The 24,398-nt window shown below is 44.3% G+C and overlaps 1 protein-coding gene across 1 annotated transcript in view; it reads right to left on the bottom strand.

The window, feature by feature from the left end:
* LOC139240932 (sodium channel protein type 8 subunit alpha-like) overlaps nt 1-24,398 on the bottom strand; it is a 291,960-nt gene that overhangs the window by 9,115 nt on the left and 258,447 nt on the right. Inside the window, exons 21-22 of the mRNA XM_070869475.1 lie at nt 8,053-8,337; nt 7,033-7,086 (exon numbers count right to left, since the gene is read on the bottom strand). Coding sequence (XP_070725576.1) covers nt 7,033-7,086; nt 8,053-8,337 — 339 coding nt within the window. The remainder of the gene's footprint in view (nt 1-7,032; nt 7,087-8,052; nt 8,338-24,398) is intronic.

Raw genomic sequence — 24,398 nt, 5'->3', positions numbered from 1 at the left:
AATATCGGAGAGGGTGAATGCTGTGTTACAAATTTGCCGGACCTGGAAGGGTGTCCAAACGATGCCAGACCTGAAGAAATCCACAAAGTTAAGCAATTAATATTAATGTGCAATGACATGCATTTGCCATAAATGGAAATTAAAGTAACTCAATCCTGACAAGATCATCTCCTGAAACTGCTTGTCCCTGAAAAAATACATTGTGGGGAAGTTAACAAGTCAAGTGGTGTCATGAGATAACTAAGAGAATGAATCATTGATTTGAATGCGATGAATTAGTACAGCAAAGATGCAATTGTGAAGGTTACTCGCGAGAAAACCAGTACAATCAAGGCTTGTAAGTGAACCAAGCAAGGTGATGCCAATTTCCTTTAAACATCCAATATGTCACTCAGATTACATTGCCTTGTTTAATTTTCAGTGCTCAATGTATTTTCAATGTATGAATACTGTCCAACTTGCAGAACAAGATAGCATGCAATCACCTTTAATAAATATGCGCTGGCCTGTTGAGAGAGACGACAACGCTTTTTGATAGTTTCAAGGGGGCCACATTAGAAATCATCGGCAGGGAGAACATGGAAGACATTGATGTTTGGGAATGCCCCTGAATATGTGGCGAGTACCACAGTGTTCACATTGTGTAATGTTTTCCCACTGAATAATATTCATGCAGGCACACACTCAACGTGAGCAACATATGGAGAATGGCATTCAATGATAGTGCTGCTGCAATTTGGTTCATTGAGCAATAGTCCTGACACTTTTCCCTCCACGGAAATGGTGCATAAGCAGCCAGTGCCTCGGAGCAAGCCCACACTTTATTGCGTCACATGCCACAAGTACTGCTTCATCCAAGAACCAGTACAGGTACATACAGAGAATCTAGTTAGCCATCTGAAGGAGGAAACACAGGACAAGTCACAGTGGATGGCTTAAGTAAAGTAAATGTTTGCCCGAAAACTGCGGCCCGAAGAGGCTTCGCAAATGCCGGTTCTCGGGGCGTGACGTGCCTGCGCCGAGAAGCGGCTTTTGCAATGACAGAGCGCGTGCATCCCCGGGAGAAGGACAGTCGCGGGCGGAGATTGAGCTATTTGCCCCACTCTTGCCCAGCAAATGTCCTTCAAACTCTTACGCCTGGTAAAAGCAGGCATACAGCTAACTTTTGCCAGCATAAGAGTTTTAAAATATAAACATTAAATTGCATCACTAATGTTGATATTAAAAACCCTGTCCATTAAGGTAAGTTTATTTTTAACCCTATTAAAACATATTTTTAAAAATTTCAAAAAAGTAATTTTTTTTTCGAAATCATTTAATTACATTTCAATTTCAATTAATTTTAAATATGTGGGGTGTTTTTTTTAATTTATTGTGTTGTGTTTCTGTATTTTTGGGGGTATTCTCTTTGATAGTAATGGGAGCTCATACAAACGGAACTCCCATTATCAATGAGAATATTACATTGTGATTGGTGGTCCAGGCCTACGTGATCCCAGGTTGCGCTTATGTTCCTGGGATGCGTGGGCCCATACGCTGAGCTGCGCATCTGGGCCTCGGACCGCAAGTCTACGTTCCTCCGGGACCACTAGGTACTTTCGGAAAAAACATTCGGTCGGAGGCATTTGCCCACAGGAATCCTCTCAGCGCAATTTTCAGGCCAATATCTGCAGAAAGTTGGCTACCCGCGCAGTGGAAGTCTGGTCCCGGTTTAGCACCTGAAAATTCAAAACTCACAGGGCTTGCTATGAATGGAGATTGCTGTCTGCACAAGTTACTTGTCTATTGGAACACATGCTGCAATTGTAGAAGAGTTCACCGCCCAGATCTGTGCAGTTATGGGTGAAAGGTTGTCTGGGATAGTGCGTGTTACAGTTCCAGTGTCATCTGCAGTATTTCACAGAGAATAATTACATCGCAGTCAATTAATTTCTCATCCCTCCAAAGTTTGCCTTAAGTTTAAAGCCTCAGTTTGTGACTCTTGCTGCGTCCTCTCAAACCTAATAACAAATTCAATCATATGGTAACTACTGTATTTGCAAGATGTTCCCTCACCGTCAGATTATTAACTAATCTTGATTTGTTACTCATTATTAAATTTAGTATAGCCTGTGCCCTGGTCAGTTCGAAAGCATATTACCAGGCCATACAGCGAACAAACAGCGTTTGCTGTTATTACCCCTTTGCAACTGACCACAACTTCAGGATGTAGCACGTGCGCATCCCAACATGGAAATCCTGAAGTTGCGATTAGTCGTTCACTGCTCTGTGAGAATTCTGCATTGTGATTGGTTGCTTAGACAGCTTGTCAATGTCACAGCAGCTATGGGATTCCCACTAAACTACGCTGGTTTCAACTGCACGTCGGAAAAGGCAAACTTCTCGCCACAGAGATTGCAAGATCTTTGGGGGAAGCTGGGCCAGCAGCAAATTACTTTGCGGTGTCACTGCCCCAAATTATGGGCCATTTCCCAGAAAACTGTCCCAAATACATTCTCTCTATTACTACTTGAGCTATTCTGCGTCTCTCATTCTGTGTGAAAATTAAAATCTCCCATTATAACCACATTATTTTTGCTACCCGGATCTCTGTACTTATACATCTCACCACTACATCACTACTATCAGAAGGTCTGTGGACAACTCCTCCCCGAGTCTTGTATTCTTTGTTGTTCCTCAAGTCTCCCCATAGTATTTCCACCTCCTGGTCACCCTTACTGAATGAATACCTTACTTTCTACTGCTGTAATTGTATCTTTTATCAATATTGCTAATCCCCTTCCTTTTCCAATTTCCCAGTCCTTTCCAAAGATTCTATAGCCTGAAACATTTAGCTCCCAATCATACCCAGCCAGGTCTCTCTAATGGCTACTCCATCATACCCTTTAAGCTGAATTTGTGCTTCCAACTCATTTGTTTTATTTCTTATGCCTAATGCATCTTGGTAACTTGTCATATATCCTGATGGGCCTTTTCTTACACTTTTTGATCGACTGTGTGGATTTTCCCCTCCCGTCCTCCTAACTAGTTTGAATCTTTGCCGACTGTTCCATTTACGCTTTTCAGCGGCAGGTCGGGGTAATAAAAGGAGTGGCGAGCAGCGGACAGGGAGCAGCGTGAAGGCCACGGCAAGGTTCAGCGTGAGCTGGTGCAGGAGGGCAATGACGGCGAAGAGTGACGTCAGCAAGGTCCAGGTCGGTGATTGGAGCATGGGCAGATGCAGCAGGAGCGATGTGATCGGGGCGAAGGAGCGGTGAGAGACTGGAGAGATGTGATCGGGGCCCAGGGGAGGCGTGAGTTTGGGGCCGGGGCCCAGGGACAGCACGGGCCCAGCCCACACTGCGATATGTGCGCGCACTGGGTCCGTGCAGCAGAGCTGGTCTCCAGTCGTCTTGGTCAACCCTTGCCACTGGACCGAGACCTAGCTCTGTCAAGCCCGTGTGGTGGCTGGTGTGCAACGGTCACTCCACGTTAAAAAAATCCACGCACAGGCATCTTCCACCCTTCAGGATGTAGTTCGGGATCTTCTTTCGAAACACCTGTGAACTCATCCTTTCTCTTGGCGTGGAAGCAAGTCATCCTCGTTTCGAGGGACCGCCTATGACTTACGCTTTCCGCAAGGATACGGGTGCATCTCCAGTTTAGGTGAAGCCCATCCTATCTGTATAGCCATGCCTGGCCCAAAAGTGGACCCAGTGTCCCAGGAATCTGAAACCTTTCCTTTCACAGCAACCTTCCAGCCACACGTTGACAATCCTAATCTTTCTCTCCCTGGCTGCTCCAGTGTGCAGCGTTGGCAGTGATCCAGAGATTGCTACCTTGGAGTTTGTGTTTCTTAAACTAGAATTTAGCTCCCTGAATTCCCTTTGCAGAATCTTGAATCTACTCCTATCTATGTGATTGTTTCCCACATGTATCATGACCTCTGGCTACTCACCCTTGCAGTCCAGAACCGTTTGTATTCATTCAGTGATGTCTCAAACCCCGACACCTGGGAAGCAACATATCATTTGGGACTCTGGATCTGCACCCCTGACTATAGATATTCATCTATGTTCACTATTCTACACTCAGACACATTGTTGGTCCTGCTGAGATGGTGCTCTCCAGCAGGAGCACCCCATCGGCACACGATCATTATGGATCAGGAAGTTAGCCCTCACGCCGATGCCATAACAAAGCCATCAAGTGCCTCTGCACGAGAGATCTGTATTTTCAGCTTTGATGATTTTGGGGCGGTAAAGTTAGCGCCCGGGAACAGTTTGCGCCTCAGTCGGTAAGTTTGAGCAGCTGAGCCCCGAGTCAGGGGGAGCAGCGCTAAGGGAGGCGTTGTACACCTCTCTCAGGGCGTTAGGGCGGGAAACTCCCGAGCTAAAGAGCCGGGCCGGGAGTGCTCCCAGAGACGCCTGGGCAGAAAAAAAACCGAAAAGATAACCCACAACAACATTCCCAAAACACTGCCCACGCCACCACAACATAAATCGCAAAAAAACTTTAAAAGAAAAAAACAATCACACTTACCTCAGGAGTCCATTACTTGCCTCTCCGCTGCCGGTATCGTTGGGCCGCCCGATTTCCCAGGCGTTCACTGCGGGGTGTGCGTGTCGGGCGGGAGTCAAAACTCGTGCCAGAGTCACAACCAGGGGGCGTTGCACACCGGGCCCAGCTCTTCCCCGCTGCCGCTAAACCGGAAACCGAGGATCGCTGTGGGGAGCTGGAGGCTGACAGCCCGCCCAGAATACCTCACCGCCGCCATTGCCGCTGCTCCGGGGCGTAAAATGGAGCGCAGAAGACCCGAAAATCCGCCCCATTAAGTGTGCCAGAAAGCATGCAGGGTCAAGCAGCTGAAACAGCATCAGGCACAGCTGATTGAGATGCAGAATCATAGCACTGTGAGATATTGGACCAAGAGAGTTTCAGAGAAACCTCACAGCCATCCAGCATATCTACTCGTTCTCAAAGGGAATCATTCAGCAATCATAGGTTGGTATCCAATGTCACAGTAATGGCAGGAGGGTAAAAGACAATGGGACATCACACTGAACACATTCACTGCACACACAATTGTACCAATATTTCAAATTGTATAAAGACTTTGGGGGCAAAATTGCCCCTTTTTATAGCCCCGTTAGGGCCTCCGACGGAGGAGACTTTTCGCCCGGGGGAGGGGGGCGCTGCCGCCTCCCGGGAAATTGCCCGGGTGTTTGTGGAGTCGCTGCCATGGCGATGATGTCATCATCGTGCACGCCGACCCCTGACCGCCCCGCGGGGGAAATTGCCCCACGGGCCACAAGGCTGGTGCGAGCGGATGTCAACGTCAGCTTCGCGGGTTGTGAAGCCGGTCAGCATCCGCTCTCGGGGCGCTCCTTAAAGGGGACGGCGCCAGTGGCCCGGGCCATCATCTTTTTTTTTTGTCAGACGACTCGATGATGGTGGCCCTAGCTGTCATCGTGCAGCCCGGCACTCCGTCCTGGGTGCCGGTCCGGTCGCACGTTGCCCCGATGGCCATCAGAGGCCTTGCAGAGTGTGCAGCGGCCTTCCCCTTTAATCGAAGGGGAAGGGCCGTTGAAGCGTGTCAGCACTACGCGGAAACATAGAAACATAGAAAATAGGTGCAGGAGCAGGCCATTCAGCCCTTCTAGCCTGCACCGCCATTCAATGAGTTCATGGCTGAACATGAAACTTCAGTACCCCCTTCCTGCTTTCTCGCCATAACCCTTGATCCCCCGAGGAGTAAGGACTTCATCTAACTCCCTTTTGAATATATTTAGTGAATTGGCCTCAACTACTTTCTGTGGTAGAGAATTCCACAGGTTCACCACTCTCTGGGTGAAGAAGTTTCTCCTCATCTCGGTCCTAAATGGCTTACCCCTTATCCTCAGACTGTGACCCCTGGTTCTGGACTTCCCCAACATTGGGAACATTCTTCCTGCATCTAACCTGTCTAAACCTGTCAGAATTTTAAACGTTTCTATGAGGTCCCCTCTCATTCTTCTGAACTCCAGTGAATACAAGCCCAGTTGATCCAGTCTTTCTTGATAGGTTAGTCCCACCATCCCGGGAATCAGTCTGGTGAATCTTCGCTGCACTCCCTCAATAGCAAGAATGTCCTTCCTCAAGTTAGGAGACCAAAACTGTACACAATACTCCAGGTGTGGCCTCACCAAGGCCCTGTACAACTGTAGCAACACCTCCCTGCCCCTGTACTCAAATCCCCTCGCTATGAAGGCCAACATGCCATTTGCTTTCTTAACCGCCTGCTGTACCTGCATGCTAACCTTCAATGACTGATGTACCATGACACCCAGGTCTCATTGCACCTCCCCTTTTCCTAATCTGTCACCATTCAGGAGCATCTGCGTAGCGCTTGACTCCCCACCCCAGTAGCACCCCGGTTACTGCCCCCAAAGGAAATGGAGGGTGGGAGAGTGTGCTCCGCTTCCTTTCAGGGGTGGTAAGGGCAATTCCGCAGCAAATCTCTTTGAAGAGTTAAGTTGTGCACGCACTGATAATTGTGGACATCATGTGGGGATTGTATTATAACACCCCATTTGATTGGTCCAAATATCTTGAGCACTGCTTCACGATACCAACCAAGAGCTCAAGGCCAGTCTGTGTGCTTGACTGGAATAACCCTGACGTTCAGCGCCTTGGTGATTTTCACTGGCACAGACAGTACTATTTATCCAGCAGGTCATTCAATTGCAAGCAGGAGCAGAAACCCTGGCTGATTTTATGCTTCCCTAGTCCAGGACATCAAGATGATGTATGGTGCCCCAACTGGAGGCTAGACCAAGATCTGCTGACTCAGCACAGAGCTACAATCAAACCTGAGCACTTCTGGTTTGTGTGGCTCAGTGATTTTATCTAATAGACCATTGGGAAGCTTCATCTCTGGTTTTCTTGCAGGAATACACCTCTGGAATGGAGGAGAGGGGAGAAGAGACATAATCTGGTACATGCTGTATACTGGTAACTCAGGATATAATACTGTCACTGTGGAAAATTCACAATCCATCTTGTCGCACTTACCCTTCGTGAATCAACAGCTGCGTACATGATATCCATCCAACCTTTGAAGGTGGCCTGGAAATAGTAAAATTAAGACCCAATCAATAATATACCATATTCAACTTTTTTGCACTATGATTATTACAGAATTTAACATTTTGCCAATATATGAGATCACTGTAATGTAAATAATCTCATGTTAAGTTTACCATATTAGTTTAATGTTCAATGAAATCTATGGTTTCTTTTTATTAAGAAACGTAATTAAAAGGTAAATTCATCAATCCTGCATTCCTGGTGGGAAGCTGGCTTAACGTGTTGGAGATAGGGCCACAGCATTGTAACAATTCTGCAACTCAAGCTCCCTTTGAATAAGACTCCCTGCTGGGAGTGTGAGATTGGTGGGTTTGCCCTTAAATGTATCTGTTATTCAAAGCACTACAAGAAGTGAGCAAAACTCAGCCCATCAAACGTACTCCTTCCACAGATCATGCACAATTTGCTTGGTCACTCTACCCAACTCACTTAATCCCCTAAATTAAGGTTCTGTAAAGTTGCGCCTTTTTCGCTCCTCTCCCCCAACTCATGCAAAAGAAAAATCAAGCAAATCTCCATGCTACCATATAACAAGTAACGGTTTGGTGAAGTAGGTTGCTCAAGTTTTTCCTCCATTGTAATACTCTCAGATTATAGAAGGAATATCATGGGCAATGCATCTGCAATTTTCAATGAGCCCCCTGCTGTGTGCGAGGCTGGGATGGGCGTCTTGCGCTCTTCTGAGATTGTAATTGAGGAGCAGTCCTGAGGCAGAGTAAAGGGCACTTCAATCTTCATTGATCCATACATTACCTGACCGAGGACTTTCTGATGCTGGCAATGGGTGGCAGAAAGGGAAAGTCTTCTATTCCCAGGTCTACCTTCGCTTACCTCGACGGTACATTTTACTGTGTTAAATGCACTCTATAAATGCAAGTTGTTGATGAGCACAAATATTCACACAAAAAAACCTATTAGCAGTAACAAAATACAAAATAAACTCACCACTTGCAGCAAAGCTAGATATCCAGCACCAACATTATCAAAGTTAATCTTTACATTCTTCCATCGAATTTCATCGCTGGTCGTGTTTATCATAGTCTCACAAACAGTCTTGTTGTTTACTTCATCGGGGAGAAACCTATGTTCTCCTGTTTCATTAAAACAGAAATAATACTTTCCAGCAAAAAGGTTCACTCCCATTATGCTGAAAATGAGCCAGAAGATGAGACAGACCAGCAGTACATTCATAATGGAAGGGATGGCACCCACCAAGGCATTGACGACAACCTGCACCAGGATGCAGAAAGAAAAAGATCAGTCTAAAGAGAAACTACTGTTTGACCATACACCAAGGATTTTAGGTCAGGGTTTAAGCTGCTATCGCCTAACTGTATAGTCAAGTACTATACTGTAGGTCTGTTAGCTAGTTACAAAACTGCTTGTGTGATTGATCCAGGAATCCATACAGATATTTGTGATCCTGCCATTCGATCTTACAAAAACATTATTGGCGTTATTTTCTTAAATGAGTTAGCTCACATCCTTCTGCTGCTCAGCTTAAACCCTGTCATTCCGACTTTACTTGTGAATAAGTGGGCCAGCGGCAAAGTTAACAGCTGCGCGTGCAGTCTTACAAGCTGTTTGGAAGCGGACATTCTGCCGTGGTGATTGCGGTACACATGCAAGTCACAGAACAGCATCTTTATGCCATTTCCTGCATATTAAAGGGGCTTTACAAGCTCTTTGCAATGCATATCGCTAGATAGTAGGCAAAAGCACAGCTGAGTGGAATCAAGCTTTAAGACAAATTACAAAAATATATGGATATTTCACACTTTGTCCTCATTAGACAGCTATTAAATTGTATTGTGACAGCCATTAGAATGTTAAGGATAAAGTGTCAAATAATTGTTGGTTATAATTTTTTTGTATTATAGTTATTATCTCTCAGTTTCCCCTTTCTCAGTCTCCCTGGACCACGCACCATACTCTGGCTGAGAGGTCATGGAGCAAGCCTGATCCAAGGCTTCAATCCATTGTTGCTCCATAACTGGCCACTAGAAGGTGCCCCAGGGCAGCCCTGATGGGGACTGCCTCCAAATTTCCCCTCCCACCTGATCTTCTAACTTGGCACCTCTCCAGGCAGACAGGACTGAGATTGGGAATTCACTATGTGGAGAATCACAGGCATGCACACGAGTCTTACCACTCCAGTGTGACATGCCATTATTCAAAACTTCAAATTAATAACATTCAAGGCTCAACAAAATAAAGTCCAGAACTTTTCATTATTCTCTAATTTCAATTATTTTTTAAAATCTCCCTGCACCACAGATATCCGACAGCGGAGATTGGCCAGGCAACCTAATCCCCGGCTTGTGTGCCTATGTTGCTCTTGAATTGGGTGCCAAATGATTATTCCTATGTTCTTCATCCCCTTCTCTGTGCAGAGATGCCTGGCCTCAGCTTGGCATCTTGCCAAGACTGCAAACTTAGAGTAACCCTGAATCCTGCCACTCTGTAATGCCACAGCAGTGGTGCTCCAACCCACTATACCACCTGAAGTTCAAAAACTTCTCCAATGAACTTCATCAGATATGCAAGACAAAGATGATGTGCATTGAAAGAAATTAATAATCAATAAGCAGAGATGAAAATAATCAGTGCATTTTACTGATGGAGTTGATGTCATTGTTTTCTCAATGAGAAGATTCTTTTTTTCCCCCCACTGAATTTATCAAATTATTGAATGTAATATTGAACATTCTGAAGTGCCATTCATAAATGTACCTCAAAACATTTGTACTTCATGTCATGTAGGAAAAGTGATTCCATTAAGGACCATGACAGAAGAATGCTGGTTGCTGTGTGCAGCAAAATTGTAAACAGCATTTTACCATGTCACTACACAAAATGACCAGAGCTATTCTTCCTCCTCTGTTACAGATGCTTTTGGACAAGCATTATAGGTATACTGTCCAAATAAAATATCTCTGTGGCTAGCAGAAGTGAAAGATGGTGGTAATGAGTTAAAAAGAAACACAGATCGGAAAAACTGTGGCACCTTTGCTTACTTCGGGTATGCTCACCAAAAAAAAGACACAACTGTGGAGGAGCAAAGAGGTTTGGGAGCCCATGTACACAAATCGCTAACAGCTAATGGACAGGTACAAAAAGTAACCAAAAAGGCTAATGGAACGTTGGCCTTATCTCGAGGGGGCTGGAATAGAAAGAAGTGGAAGGGATGCTTCAGTTGTACGAAGCTCTGGTCAGACCCTGTCTGGACACTGTGTTCAGTTCTGGGCACTGCCCCTCAGGAAGGATATATTGGTATTGGAGCGCTGCACAGATTCACCAGAATGATACCGGGGCTTAAAGGATTAAATTATGAGGACAGGTTGCATAGACTAAGCTTGTATTCACTTCAGTTTAGAAGGTTGAAGGCCTTTAATTGAGGTCTCCAAAATGACAAAGGGATTCGATAAGGTAGATACAGAGAAACTATTTACTCTTGTGGGGGAAATCCAAAACAAGGGGACACAATCTTAAAATTTGAGCTGGACTAATTTGGAGTGAAATCAGGAAGGATTTTTTCACACAAAGGGTAGTGGAAATTTGGAACTCCCCTCCCTCAAAAGGTTGTGGATGCTGGGTCAATTGAAATTTTCAAGACTGAGATTCAATAGAGTTTTGTTGATTAAGGATACTAATGGATACGGTGAAAAGGCAAGCAAATGGAGCTGGGGTACAGATCAGCCATGATCTAATTGAGTAACCGGCTCGAGGAGGTGAATGGCCTACTCCTGTTTCTATGTTCCGAAGATATGTATCCAAAATGTTATTCTGCAGAACTAATCATAATGATGAATATATTACAAATCCACCAATGGCATCGTATATAAAGGTGCCACCTGATGTTGTGCCGTAAGTGCTTGTTATTGCAGGTCAGTTGTAAAAAACAAGAAAAGACATCAGAGTCTGAAGATGTGACCCCCAATATTACATCACCCCATGTGTGCTCTGCCCTAAAGTACCTGAACCTGCCCATATTTCTGAATTCAAGGACTTTGCATATTGTGGGCATGTGCTGGGTATATGTCTATGCAGACATCATCACCTATCTATTCCTGTTTCCTTCTTTGCAAGAGAATGCAGTGCACAACAGAAGAATTATGTTTGCACTTTGAGAGAAGGACGCAGCTTTTCAAGATCTGATCCCACTTGAGAAGTGTACCCACGTGGGTGAATGCTATTTAATTCCAGGGGATTAATAAGATGGTAGAAGGAATGGGAATGAGTAAGCCACTTTCAGGAGAATGCTTCATTTACCAATGTCTGCTGAATGGATATAACAGCTGACAACTGGACTCTTCCAGCTCCTCCGGGATTTCCCCCGCAAGCTCCAGGAGGCAAAACGAAAAAATTCACTGCTGTCATAACCTTGCGTGTGACTGGCAGCGCTGTGCCAACCCTGCAATGTTGGCTCCAGGTCTTCCTGAAGGTCCCACACTGCCTTTCTGCTGAACCTTAACCTGCAAGTCTTTGTTAAGATCTGAAAACATAGAAACATAGAAACATAGAAAATAGGTGCAGGAGTAGGCCATTAGGCCCTTCTAGCCTGCACCGCCATTCAATGAGTTCATGGCTGAACATGCAACTTCAGTACCCCATTCCTGCTTTCTCGCCATACCCCTTGATCCCCCTAGTAGGAAGGACTACATCTAACTTCTTTTTGAATATATTTAGTGAATTGGCCTCAACAATTTTCTGTGGTAGAGAATTCCACAGGTTCACCACTCTCTGGGTGAAGAAGTTTCTCATCTCAGTCCTAAATGGCTTACCCCTTATCCTTAGACTGTGACCCCTGGTTCTGGACTTCCCCAACATTGGGAACATTCTTCCTGCATCTAACCTGTCTAAACCCATCAGAATTTTAAACGTTTCTATGAGATCCCCTCTCATTCTTCTGAACTCTAGTGAATACAAGCCCAGTTGATCCAGTCTTTCTTGATATGTCAGTCCCACCATCCCGGGAATCAGTCTGGTGAACCTTCGCTGCACTCCCTCAATAGCAAGAATGTCCTTCCTCAAGTTAGGAGACCAAAACTGTACACAATACTCCAGGTGTGGCCTCACCAAGGCCCTGTACAACTGTAGTAACACCTCCCTGCCCCTGTACTCAAATCCCCTTGTTATGAAAGCCAACATGCCATTTGCTTTCTTAATCGCCTGCTGTACCTGCATGCCAACCTTCAATGACTGATGTACCATGACACCCAGGTCTCGTTGCACCTCTCCTTTTCCTAATCTGTCACCATTCAGATAATAGTCTGTCTCTCTGTTTTTACCACCAAAGTGGATAACCTCACATTTATCCACATTATACTTCATCTGCCATGCATCTGCCCACTCACCTAACCTATCCAAGTCGCTCTGCAGCCTCATAGCATCCTCCTCGCAGCTCACACTGCCACTCAACTTAGTGTCATCCGCAAATTTGGAGATACTACATTTAATCCCCTCGTCTAAATCATTAATGTACAGTGTAAACAGCTGGGGCCCCAGCACAGAACCTTGCGGTACCCCACTAGTCACTGCCTGCCATTCTGAAAAGTACCCATTTACTCCTACTCTTTGCTTCCTGTCTGACAACCAGTTCTCAATCCACGTCAGCACACTATCCCCAATCCCAGATTCTGTGGGCGTGCCGAAGTCGGACATTGTGGGTTAAAGGTGGATAGGTGATCTTCCGCCACATTAATAGCTCATCTCCATGGCATCCAAAGCGCTCCCTGGTTATCCAGCTCCTTTTCTTCCTCATAAGCCACATACAAGGGAAAACCACATAGGATCCCCATTCTGCAGATTGTGATTGTGTTTGTCAAGTGCTCCCAGCTTCCCCAGCACAATGTGGAAACCGGTGCACCTCTATAGCTGCTAAAGATGTCACTAAACTTGGACCAGTAATGGTACAAAGCTGTGAAACACCAACTCCACAGAACTTACCCATTTAGTTTTAATAGGTAGGGTACTTGTCATGTCAGCTGGTGTGGCACTATTTGTTAAACCATTGTGGTGGTGAGCAATGTCCCTTTAAGCTGCGCTACTCAACGATTCAGCGTCCACGGCCCTCTGGGGCAGAGAGTTCTGGAGATTCGCCGCCCTCTGAGTGAGGAGGTTCCTCCTCATCTCAGTCCTAAATGGCCGACCCCTTATCTTGGGACTGTGAACCCTATGAACTCACTCAGAGAATTGTGAAGCTGTGGAATTGTCGACCACAAAAAGTTGTTGAGGCCAGTTCGTTGGATATGTTCAAAAGGGAGTTCGATGTGGCCCTGACGGCTAAAGGGATCAAGGGGTATGGAGAGAAAGCAGGAAAGGGGTACCTGAGGTGAATGATCAGCCATGATCTGATTGAATGGTGGTGCAGGCTCGAAGGGCCGAATGGCCTACTCCTGCACCTACTTTCTATGTTTCTATGTTACTGCCTGCCCCTTTAAAAACCTGGCCATTCCGACGTAGCGTTCACAACCTCAGTGCCCACTTTATACGGGGGCAGCCGGCATTTGATCGATGAGCAGTGGAAACAAAGCAACTAAATGGCATCATTTGACCTCTTCACATTTCATTTCAATAGGACAACCTGTATGGGGTGCAGTGAGATGCATCACTAGCGATGTACAGGTCGAGGTACAAGGGCAGTGCAATCGCAGCAGAGAACTGTGTAATGGGTATTCCCTCATATTTTCTCTGCTTTGCACCCAACAATAGGCGCACTTGGGGTGCTGAGCAGAGGAAAATTGGGGTTGTGGTGTTCACTGTTCAGCCATGTTAGCTAACTACCTGTAGCTGTCAATTTTAAAAACAACGTCCAGATCATAGGGAACAGTTGGGGAACTTGCTGCACAGTGACTATGGATACAACAATATGCATCCAGTATGAACAGTTCAAAGAGAATTACTGATACGTAAAATCGCGAAGTGCTTTTTGCATTACTCTACTGTGCCTTCTCGTTCAGGTGGTGAGCTTGCACTTCATAGTTTTAATGGAAGTTTCTCCCATCTGGGAGACTTGTTGATGACCAGACACATGTGGGCTCAAACTTGCGGTGCTTCACCGCCCAGTTTCGCGGCGGTATTGGCCGTTTTGGGCGGGAACCGGGTCGGCGAAAAATTCCCCAGCTGAGTTACGCCGGCGGCTTCGAGGTACCGCTGGGGAGCGGACCGCCAGCGTGCACGGTGCATAGATTGCCCTGGCGCGATACTTGGCTCAGCGGTGACCCGTAGGTAAGTTGAAAAAACTGCACATGAGAATCAGCGGAGCTGGGCAGAAGGTGAGTAACTCTGCAAGAAAAAGGTCAGTAATTGGTTTTTTTGCCAATTATTTTGAAGTGATCTTGTCGTGATTTAAGTGAAAAGGGTCCTGAGAATATTTTAATTATTTTTTATTTTATGTTTTTTAAAAAAAAAATATTTTGTGTGTTTTTCTCCTCCTGGGCCCAACCCACAGCCTCGGTGTAAATTTTTAGTAAATTTATTAATTATCGTCCATTTTCTTTGAGAATCGCCCAATCGGCCCAAGATTCCATTTCTTCGCCCAGAATCTGGGTGCAAGGCCCATTTTTTTCGCTGAACGGATTTTTTGGGGAGGGGCAATTTTTCGCTGGCGATAATTTGGGGAATCTTAGCGGCCTTTTGGGCGGCAATCAGGTGCTGGCGGGTTGTTTGAAAATTCTAGCCCACAGTCTTTTTTTCTACTATGCTCTGTTGTTGCGGTTTGTTGACTGTGGACTGGCTGTGTGGCTCCAATTGTGTGAGAGTGTGTAACCTGGTTCGTGTGTCTATCCAGAAATGATGATTCTATTTTCTACAGGTGCATTCCTCCTTAAGATCTTTCCTTCCTTGGGTATAATGTTGGTGAATTGGATATCCTCTTGATTTTGCCTTTTTGCTGGTATCCATTTCCCTTTCCTTGTTGGCTTAACTCTGACAACATCTTCTTAATGCTTAGTGAGTTCTTTGGTAGCTTTGCTGAAGAGCTGGGCTGGTTTCACTTTCCGAAGGCATAGCTATACTTTTACACCACTTACTAGTCTCAGTTTCAAAAGCCAACTTTATATGGCAAGGGGGTCAAACAGTCTTTGAGCTGGCCAGTGTGTCCAATAATTGAACTGCGCAGTGTCTCATTTGCTGTATTGTTGCAGCCAAGAAGAGTGAGATAAAGTGCTGTACTGAACTGCTGTGCTTTTGCAATTTTAATAGTGTTCTCTGGCTTGCCACTTGACTTGGTGAGTTGGTGACACGACATAAATGGTGGGCCATTGCCTGATATAACTTAATTTGGAATACCATGATGCACCAAATAAGCTTTCCTCTCAGGTAGGACTCCTTTGCCATTTTTTAATCCAACAATCTATTTTAAAGGAATCGGAATAATAGCCAGATAGGAGATAGCTGATTCCATATACGTCAAACAAATCATGCTCTCATTTCTCCCAGGGCCTTTCTGGTATTTGCTGTTTGTATTGAACATGTTGACATACATCACATTTTGTTATATATATTTCTATGTCCTTGTTCATCAAAGGCCAGTAATTTACTGCTCCAACACTCCGAAGACATCCTTGGATTCCAATGTGGAACTCTGTATTTCATCTCTTTTCTTATCTGGAGTTGAAAATTTGCAGCATAGGTTTCAATCGCTTTGTTTCTGAACGTGAGCCAACTGACATGACTTCCTTGTCAACCTCCCTGGCCAGTGATGTAAATACACTTTGTGCATTAGCAATAAACAGTTCCTTGCCTCTCTTGCAGGCATCAAATTTGTACAATAGACTAAAATGTCATGTGTCAAACAGCAATGTCGTCCCAGTTTCAACTGCCTCATGAAATCTTCTCTGAAGGTCCTCGGGAGCTGGATAGATTCTGAACAGCATGTACAACCTTTCAAAAGGTATGGAAAAGGGAGTGAGCAGACTTCATTCTTCATCTTGCACAATATGCCAAAACCTATTCTTTGTATACACAGCCTTGAATATTTTCACTTTGGCTGATTACAGAGAGAACATCATCTACAGAAGCTTTGTTAATTGGTTTTGGATCGATGCAGAGGCACACTTAATCATTTGCTTTCACTACCACCATTGAAGAGATCCAATAAATCAGGACACTTCCTATCAACAAGCTCATTAATGTGCTTCTTTTACAGCTGGAGGAAGTTTCCTGGCTGGCAACTGGGATCTTGAGATCAACTTGAAGGTGCAGAGTGCCCAACTTTCCTTCTCTTTTGAAGACATCCTGGTGATATTTGAAACTCGATACTATACTTCTTGGAGTTTCTAACTTCTGTTCCTAATGGTTTAATTTCTGTTTTTTTTTATAAACGTGAGCAGTAAAGTGTTAGATTTCTGAAGCTCTCTACCACTTGGATCATCAATCTCGGGTATTGATTCTCAGGGAGAACATTGACAATACAAGCACAGCTTGCAGAAATCTGGTTTGCTTGTTGCTTAAGAACAGATAATTTGTTAGGATATTGATCTTCTACATGTCCTGTAACTTCATGCAAGAGATGTGATCTTCATCTAAGTCGCAATTAGTTTCATCTATTGAGTGCCTTTGTTCTGACCTCTGGACTTTGGACACTTGGCTGAGAAATACTTCTGTTCTTTATATGTGTTGCACTTCTGACCCCAAGCCAGACTTCTCTTTCTGACATGGCATGATATTTTCCATAGTATTTGCAGTCTATTTCAGGAGATTTTCAAAATGTGTTGGGCTTTATATCTGGAGTCATTTTCTCCCTTTTCTTTACGATATATTGAACTTCTTCCTGGGTCCTCATTTCTTTCAGTTGCTTGGCTGTTAATCCACTAGCTTTACATATGTCAATGTGCTTTCAATGTTAGTTTTAATTCTTGTAAATTTTTCTTCGTAGTACCATTGTCATGTGTCCCAATGAATATGGTGTCTCTGATGTGACTTTCTTCGAGCTAAGTTGTGGAAATTGGCAACATATGACGATTGCTTCATCAGGATCTTGTTCCCAATTGTTGAATATATAGCATTCAGAATTTGCATTCGTCTTTTCATCACAAAATTGTTCCAACAACCTCGGCATCAATCTTGCCTTCATCTGTCTCGAACCGAAGACTATCAAATGTTTTCAGTGCTTCTCTGCTCATGTGGTTAATTAGTGCAACAGTTGTGACATTTTTTGGCTATTTAATGAAATGCGCTTGTTTTTTTGCACATTATTTTAAGGTTTTTCCAGTTGCTGGCAACATTAGCTACCATTTCTAGATTTGCTATCGATGGTATGTTTGATAAAAGGTTGACAGAACTGTCTGGTAGTTGCATTCTTTGTACTTAACATTTCAATTTTCCATTTTAAGTGGCTCATTGATACAATTACACCAAGAAGGATACAGCAAAACAAAAAAATATATTTTGATCAGTTTTGATGAAAAGCACATGGAGTTGTAGGAAATTGCTTTCCTGGCTTCCATTTCCTTTTCTGTCTTCTGTATCTCCCAAAGACACCAAGTAGCGTTTGTTATTACGTTCAGGTGGTAAGACTTCAAAAATTCAAAACATGCGGCAAATTGATGAGGAATTTCAAGACGACAATACTACCAGGTTAGAAGGAATAGTCAGGGAACTTCCTGTACTTGACTATGGATACAAAGATGCAGCAATAGAGATACATCCATATCATCAGATTCCTTGATCCAGGATCCTTTCAGATAGAATTATGAATTTGTGGTGCCAGGCAATTTAATTTGCTCCTTGAATTATGAAGCCGAACATCTCTGCATTGCTTTCTTTTTTCATTTTCCTCAATCAATTTTCTCCACTCCTGTTCTTCCCAAAGCACCAACTCCTTCTGGGAGTACAGGTTCCAGTTGCCCTCCAGTACCTTCTGCAGATGGCCATTCTTCATGTCTTCTCGCCAATCAGTATTGGCAGGTTATTTTACCACCTGCGGCATCACATCCTCAGCCCCGATCCTGTACACACATGCATATCTTGCAGCAAGGGTCTTAGATGGCCATCAGGAAAACCAACTTTCCACCTCCCTAATTCAGTATCACCCTACTCCCATCCAGACGCAAATGATGCTGATTAATGTGGCTCAGCTGCAAGCTGCCTTAGCCAAATGTCACCCAGAAGGCCATTTTTAATGTTGACCATTCTCCGTCTACAGAACTTCCTGGCATCAGTCCTAAAGTTACCTTTTACGAGCTTGAATCTGTCTCACCTTATTCCTACTCCTACAATCATCAGATCAAATGCAGTAGAATATAGAATGAAGGTACTGCAAAGTGGTTGCTAAAAATGTCTTCCAGTTTCACAGCAGAACAAAGTGATTTAGCTACTATACCAGCACCTGCAGTACACTCCTGTACACTGTTATACTGAGCACCAGGGAAGCAGGGCCCCGCTACCTCCCAGTTCCATTGTACCATTTCTACTTCATCTGGTATGAGAAACTACAAATACGAAGAAAGACTTTAAAACAATTGGGGTTGTTTTATTCAAAACAGGAGGAGATTCAGGGGTGATTTGATTAAGGTGTTTCAAATTATGAAGAGGTGGGACAGAGTAGATAGAAACTGGATTTTCGGCTCGTTTGTGTCTCTGTTTGCGTCCTGGAAGGGCAGTAAATGGTGCTTCTAGACGTAATGCCGGGCATCCAGCTTTTACCGCCCGGCCGGCAAATTCGGCTCATGGTTTGCAGTGGCGCAAAAACCTAAAGCCCCGCCCTCTTGTTTCACTGAGATCATGACGTCAATCGTCGTGCAACTCTCCGCTAGCGCCCGGATGCAAAATTCGACCCCAATGCCTCATTTAACGCCCGCCCCAGGAAATGTCTGAAAAACTAGGCGTTTCCAGGGTGCAGCAGGCAGTATTGGCAGCATTTTTAAATGGAGGGATGAGGATCCTACATCGCAATGGTTGCGCACAGCATGCTTGTCAAGCTCCGACTTGCAAACTTCACTTTTATCTGCCATCACAGTGCCCTTACAAGATGAGTGAGAAAATTTAATGCGGGCATTACTAGTTCGCCAGCGTATCATGCTCCATGCTATTGCCAGGCGGTGTCAAGCTAGAAGACGGGCTCTTGGCCTTGTCGGCCCATGGGTGAGGAAAGGCTGAAGACATCTGGGGAGGACGGTTTACAGATATCAACGCTCAGACCTCCAGCTCTCTGAGGAGCAGTGTGAGAGAAGACTGCACTTCCAAAAGGAAGTGCTGACAGAGATATGCCATCTCCTACAGGCAGACCAATGCTTGCACTGCTCTGGAGGCAGCTTTCAACATTCCCCTCAACAGGTATCCAAATTCATTGTGGTGTGCTGCATGTTGCACAACTTGGCCATCATGAGGGGCCAGGCACTGCCAGTGGGGATTGCATGCTCACCTCAGGAGGAGGAGGACGATGGACAGCAACGTAGCAAGGCCCCCATTGGATAGCCACACCATCCACGGGGGAGGCAGCGTGGAGATGCTGTTGGACCAAGAGTCGCACGTCGCCAGCCTCGTAATGGACCGGCTCCTAAATGGAGGAAACTGAGGGATGGAGCTAATACTGGACACTCTATGTGCCCACTTAAAGGCACATCTCCGGTGAACATTGGAATGATGTACAGGACACCAATGGCAAATGATGAATCATAAATTTTACTGCAACAAAGTCACAAAAATTCCCTCCACCAAAATAAAACCATACACTATACAACGTTATGTTGCAGGGCGCGAAACAACAATGACGTTCCTTAAAACAACAAAAGTTTTCTAACACCGCGATTTTCAGCTCGGGCGCAAAAATTTCCTTGGGTGAATGCCTGATTTTGCGTCCCTGATCATGGAAACCTCATCCTTTGCCAAATTTTGCAGACGAGGGCGCAAACTTTTTCCAGGTGGTATCAGGACTGCCCCGCCACCATTGCTGCCCCAAAATATCAATAGCCGAAAATCCAGCCAATACTGTTTCCAGTGGTTAAGGGGTCAAAAATGAGGGGACTTGGATATAAGATAAAATGTAAGTGATTTAGGATCGAGAGCATAAGTCATTTTACACAAATTTTGAGACTGTGCAATGTACGACCAGAGTTAGTGATTGAAACAGACCATGTTAACATTTAAGAATAGGCTAGATAGCTCATTGAAGGAAAACGGAATAAAGGGATATGGGAACAGGAGATGCACATGGGATTAGGTCTTACTGATTGAGTAGAGAATAAACAGCAACATGGACCGCTTGGGTCAAATGGTCTGTTTCTGTGTTGTAATTTCTATGTAATTAATCTTTTCCATACCATTTACTATCTTATATCCCTCTATAAGATCACCTCTCAGACACCTTCCTTCCAGAGAGAAGCCCAAGCATCTCCAGGCTTTCCTCATAATTCAGACCAGATATTTCAGATCAGCTTCGCAACTCTTTTCTGTACTGCCACCAGCACTTGAATTTTTCCGTTGTATCTCGCCGACTAGAACTGGACACAGTGCTTGAACTGCATTCTGACCAGAGCACGGTACAGTTTGGCCACAACACGGTACAGTTTGGCCACAACACGGTACAGTTTGGCCACAACTTTCTCTGACTTGCATTTGACTGAATTCGATTGAATTCAGCTCAAGATTATAGCTTGTATCAACGGCTTTAAAGAATATCAAAGAGAAACAAGCTTTGCGATTCTGAATCCTTTCTGTTAATCTGTAGAATTATGCTCTGAAACCACCAGTTCAAGAAGGCAACTCACCATCTCCTCCTCTGGGTAAGATAATAAATGCTGCTTTGACAGTGTTTTACACATACCGAAAACAAAAAGAATTCGAATTGTTTCTCAAGGAAAAGAAACACTGGTCGAAATCTAAGCCTAATCGTGGGGGAAAATAAAGATTCCTATTTCTCTACTCTATTTTTAAAGTGACCGCATATATTGAGATTCTGTATCTATACAAAACGTCCAGAATGGAGTCTCAAAAACACTCGTGACCCAAGATTGCCAAAGAACCTCTGTGTTGGATTAATAGTTAGGCACATCACCTACCCTTGGTTACCAACCAGACAATTGCCCAATGATTTTAAACCTCTATAGTGTTCACAGTTTTATATTTTTAGTGACAAAAACCCTCTTGCCCTGCACACAATCTGATGCCAGAACACATCTCAAGTTTCTAATGCCCCACTGCTGAAATAGTGCATTTGTTGTCCTTAAGTAGAAACTGACTTTTAGTCACTGTAATCTACTCATCTTGACATAATGACAGCCAACGTTCAAACAAAAGGCAAGTATAAAAGTATGTTTAAAATGTACTGTTTATATATTGTATAAAATAACTGATAAGAACATAAGAATATAAGAAATAGGAACAGGAGTAGGCCATAAGGCCCCTCGAGCCTGCTCTGCCATTTAATAAGATCATGGCTGATCTGATTATGGACTCAGGTCCACTTCCCTGCCCGCTCCCCATAACCCCTTATCCCCTTAGTGTGCAAAATTAAAGCACATGGTATTAGGGGTAATGTATTGACGTGGATAGAGAACTGGTTGGCAGACAGGAAGCAGAGAGTCGGAATAAATGGGTCCTTTTCAGAATGGCAGGCAGTGACCAGTGAGGTGCCACAGGGTTCAGTCTGGGACCCCAGCTATTTACAATATACATCAATGATTTAGATGAAGGAATTGAATGTAATATCTCAAAGTTTGCAGATGACACTAAGCTGGGTGGCGGTGTGAGCTGTGAGGAGGATGCTAAGAGATTGCAGGGTGACTTGGACAGGTTAGGTGAGTGGGCAAATGCATGGCAGATGCAGTACAATGTGGATAAATGTGAGGTTATCCACTTCGGTGGCAAAAACCAGAGAGACAGAATATTATCTGAATGGTGACAGATTAGGAAAAGGGGAGGTGCAACGAGACCTGGGTGTCATGGTACATCAGTCATTGAAGTTTGGCATGCAGGTACAGCAGGCGCTGAAGAAGGCAAATGGCATGTTGACCTTAATAGCTAGAGGATTTGAGTATAGGAGCAGGGAGGTCTTACTGCAGTTGTACAGGGCCTTGGTGAGGCCACACCTGGAATATTGTGTTCAGTTTTGGTCCCCTAATCGGAGGAAGGATGTTATTGCTATTGAGGGAGTACAGTGAAGGTTCACCAGATTGATTCCTGGGATGGCAGGACTGACATATGAGGAGAGACTGGATCAACTGGGCTTGTAACCACTGGAGTTTAGAAGAATGAGAGGGGATCTCATTGAAACATGTAAAATTCTGACGGGATTGGACAGGTTAGAGGCAGGAAGAATGTTCCTGTTGCTGGGGAGTTCCAGAACCAGGGGTCACAGTCTAAGAATAAGAGGTAAACCATTTAGGACGAGATGAGGAGAAACTTCTTCACTCAGAGAGTGGTTAACCTGTGGAATTCTCTACTGCAGAAAGTTGTTGAGGCCAGTTCGTTAGATATATTCAAAAGGGAGTTAGCTATGGCCCATACGGCCAAAGGGATCAAGGGGTATGGAGAGAAAGCAGGAAAGGGGTACTGAGGTTGAATGATCAGCCATGATCTTATTGAATGGCGGTGCAGGCTCAAAGGGCCGAATGGCCTGCTCCTGCACCTAATTTCTATGTTTTTTTTTCTATGTTTTCTTATCGTTCAAGAAACTGTCTATTTCTGTCTTAAATTTATTCAATGTCCCAGCTTCCACAGCTCTCTGAGGCAGCGAATTCCACAGATTTACAACCCTCTGAGAGAAGAAATTCCTCCTCATCTAGTTTTAAATGGGCGGCCCCTTATTCGAGGATCATGCCCTCTAGTTCTAGTCTCCCCTATCAGTGGAAACATCCTCTCTGCATCCACCTTGTCAAGCCCCCTCATAATCTTATACGTTTCGATAAGATCACCTCTCATTCTTCTGAATGCCAATGAGTAGAGGCTCAATCTACTCAACCTTTCCTCATAAGTCAACCCCCTCATCCCCAGGATCAACCTAGTGAACCTTCTCTGAACTGCCTCCAAAGCAAGTATATCCTTTCGTAAATATGGAAACCAAAACTGCACGCAATATTCCAGGTGTGGCCTCACCAATACTTTATATAGCATAGCAAGACTTCCCTGCTTTTATACTCCATCCCCTTTGCAATAAAGGCCAAGATACCATTGGCCTTCCTGACTACTTGCTGTACCTGCTATCCTTTTGTGTTTCATGCACAAGTACCCCCAGGTTCTGCTGTACTGTGGCACTTTGCAATCTTTCTCCATTTAAATAATAACTTGCTCTTTGATTTTTTCTGCCAAAGTGCATGACCTCACACTTTCCAACATTATACTCCATCTGCCAAATTTTTGCCCACTCACTTAGCCTGTCTATGTGCTTTTGCAGATTTTTTGTGTCCTCCTCACACATTGCTTTTCCTCCCATCTTTGTATCATCAGCAAACTTGGCTAAGTTACACTCAGTCCCTTCTTCCAAGTCGTTAATATAGATTGTAAATAGTTGGGGTCCCAGCACTGATCCCTGCAGCACCCCACTAGTTACCAACCAGAGAATGAACCATTTATCCCAACTCTCTGTTTTCTGTTAGTTAGTCAATCCTCTATCGATGCTAATATATTACCCCTAACCACATGATGGTCAGTGACAAATTACTAGTTTGTGATTGTGAGTCTGCATGTTACGAATGTAGCTCATCAGGGATTATATACACCTTTGTAACACATTCTCTCCATCCGTTATTCTATAAGTCACCTTTCACTGCATTTTCACCTCTTCTAAGGTTTGGGGTTTAGACTGCATTGTTTGGTAATACTGTTCGAGCCAAACAGTCTCACTCAACCATACCATACATCTAACCGAGGGATGCTTGCAAGTCATTGAATGCAATACTAGGAAAAATTCAAATTTTTCAACGCATCACCCCTTACGCACATTGGAAGGTCTGTGCTATATGTTTGTTATTTTAAAACAAAGGTATTGGGACATCGTAATTTACATGCACCTTCAAAATGTGTGACCGATTATTCAATATGGATTCCATGCAATCAACAGCAGTGAGTCTCACCCCACGTTAAATTATTTCAAATCTTTCTAATGTTGTGATGGCATCAAACTCATTCAGTGCAATGCTTGATTGTGATCAGATTCTTTTGAAGTGACACAACAGGGGTACCATAGAGCATGGTGTAAAGAAGGGAGGAAGTGGAAGGAAAAGCGGTCAGACAAGGCCACCAGTCTCCGTTGGACTGGATTGAGAACAACCAGGTACAAGAAGATGAACACTATGGCCATGCATCTATTTAGAAAGCCTAAAAATATGTATTTCTGATGGCACATACAT

The sequence above is a fragment of the Pristiophorus japonicus genome, chromosome X, assembly GCF_044704955.1.
Source record: "Pristiophorus japonicus isolate sPriJap1 chromosome X, sPriJap1.hap1, whole genome shotgun sequence".
NCBI lineage: Eukaryota > Metazoa > Chordata > Chondrichthyes > Pristiophoridae > Pristiophorus > Pristiophorus japonicus.
The sequence above is the reverse complement of the archived record's forward strand: the minus strand, read 5'-3'. Positions and strand labels throughout refer to the sequence as shown.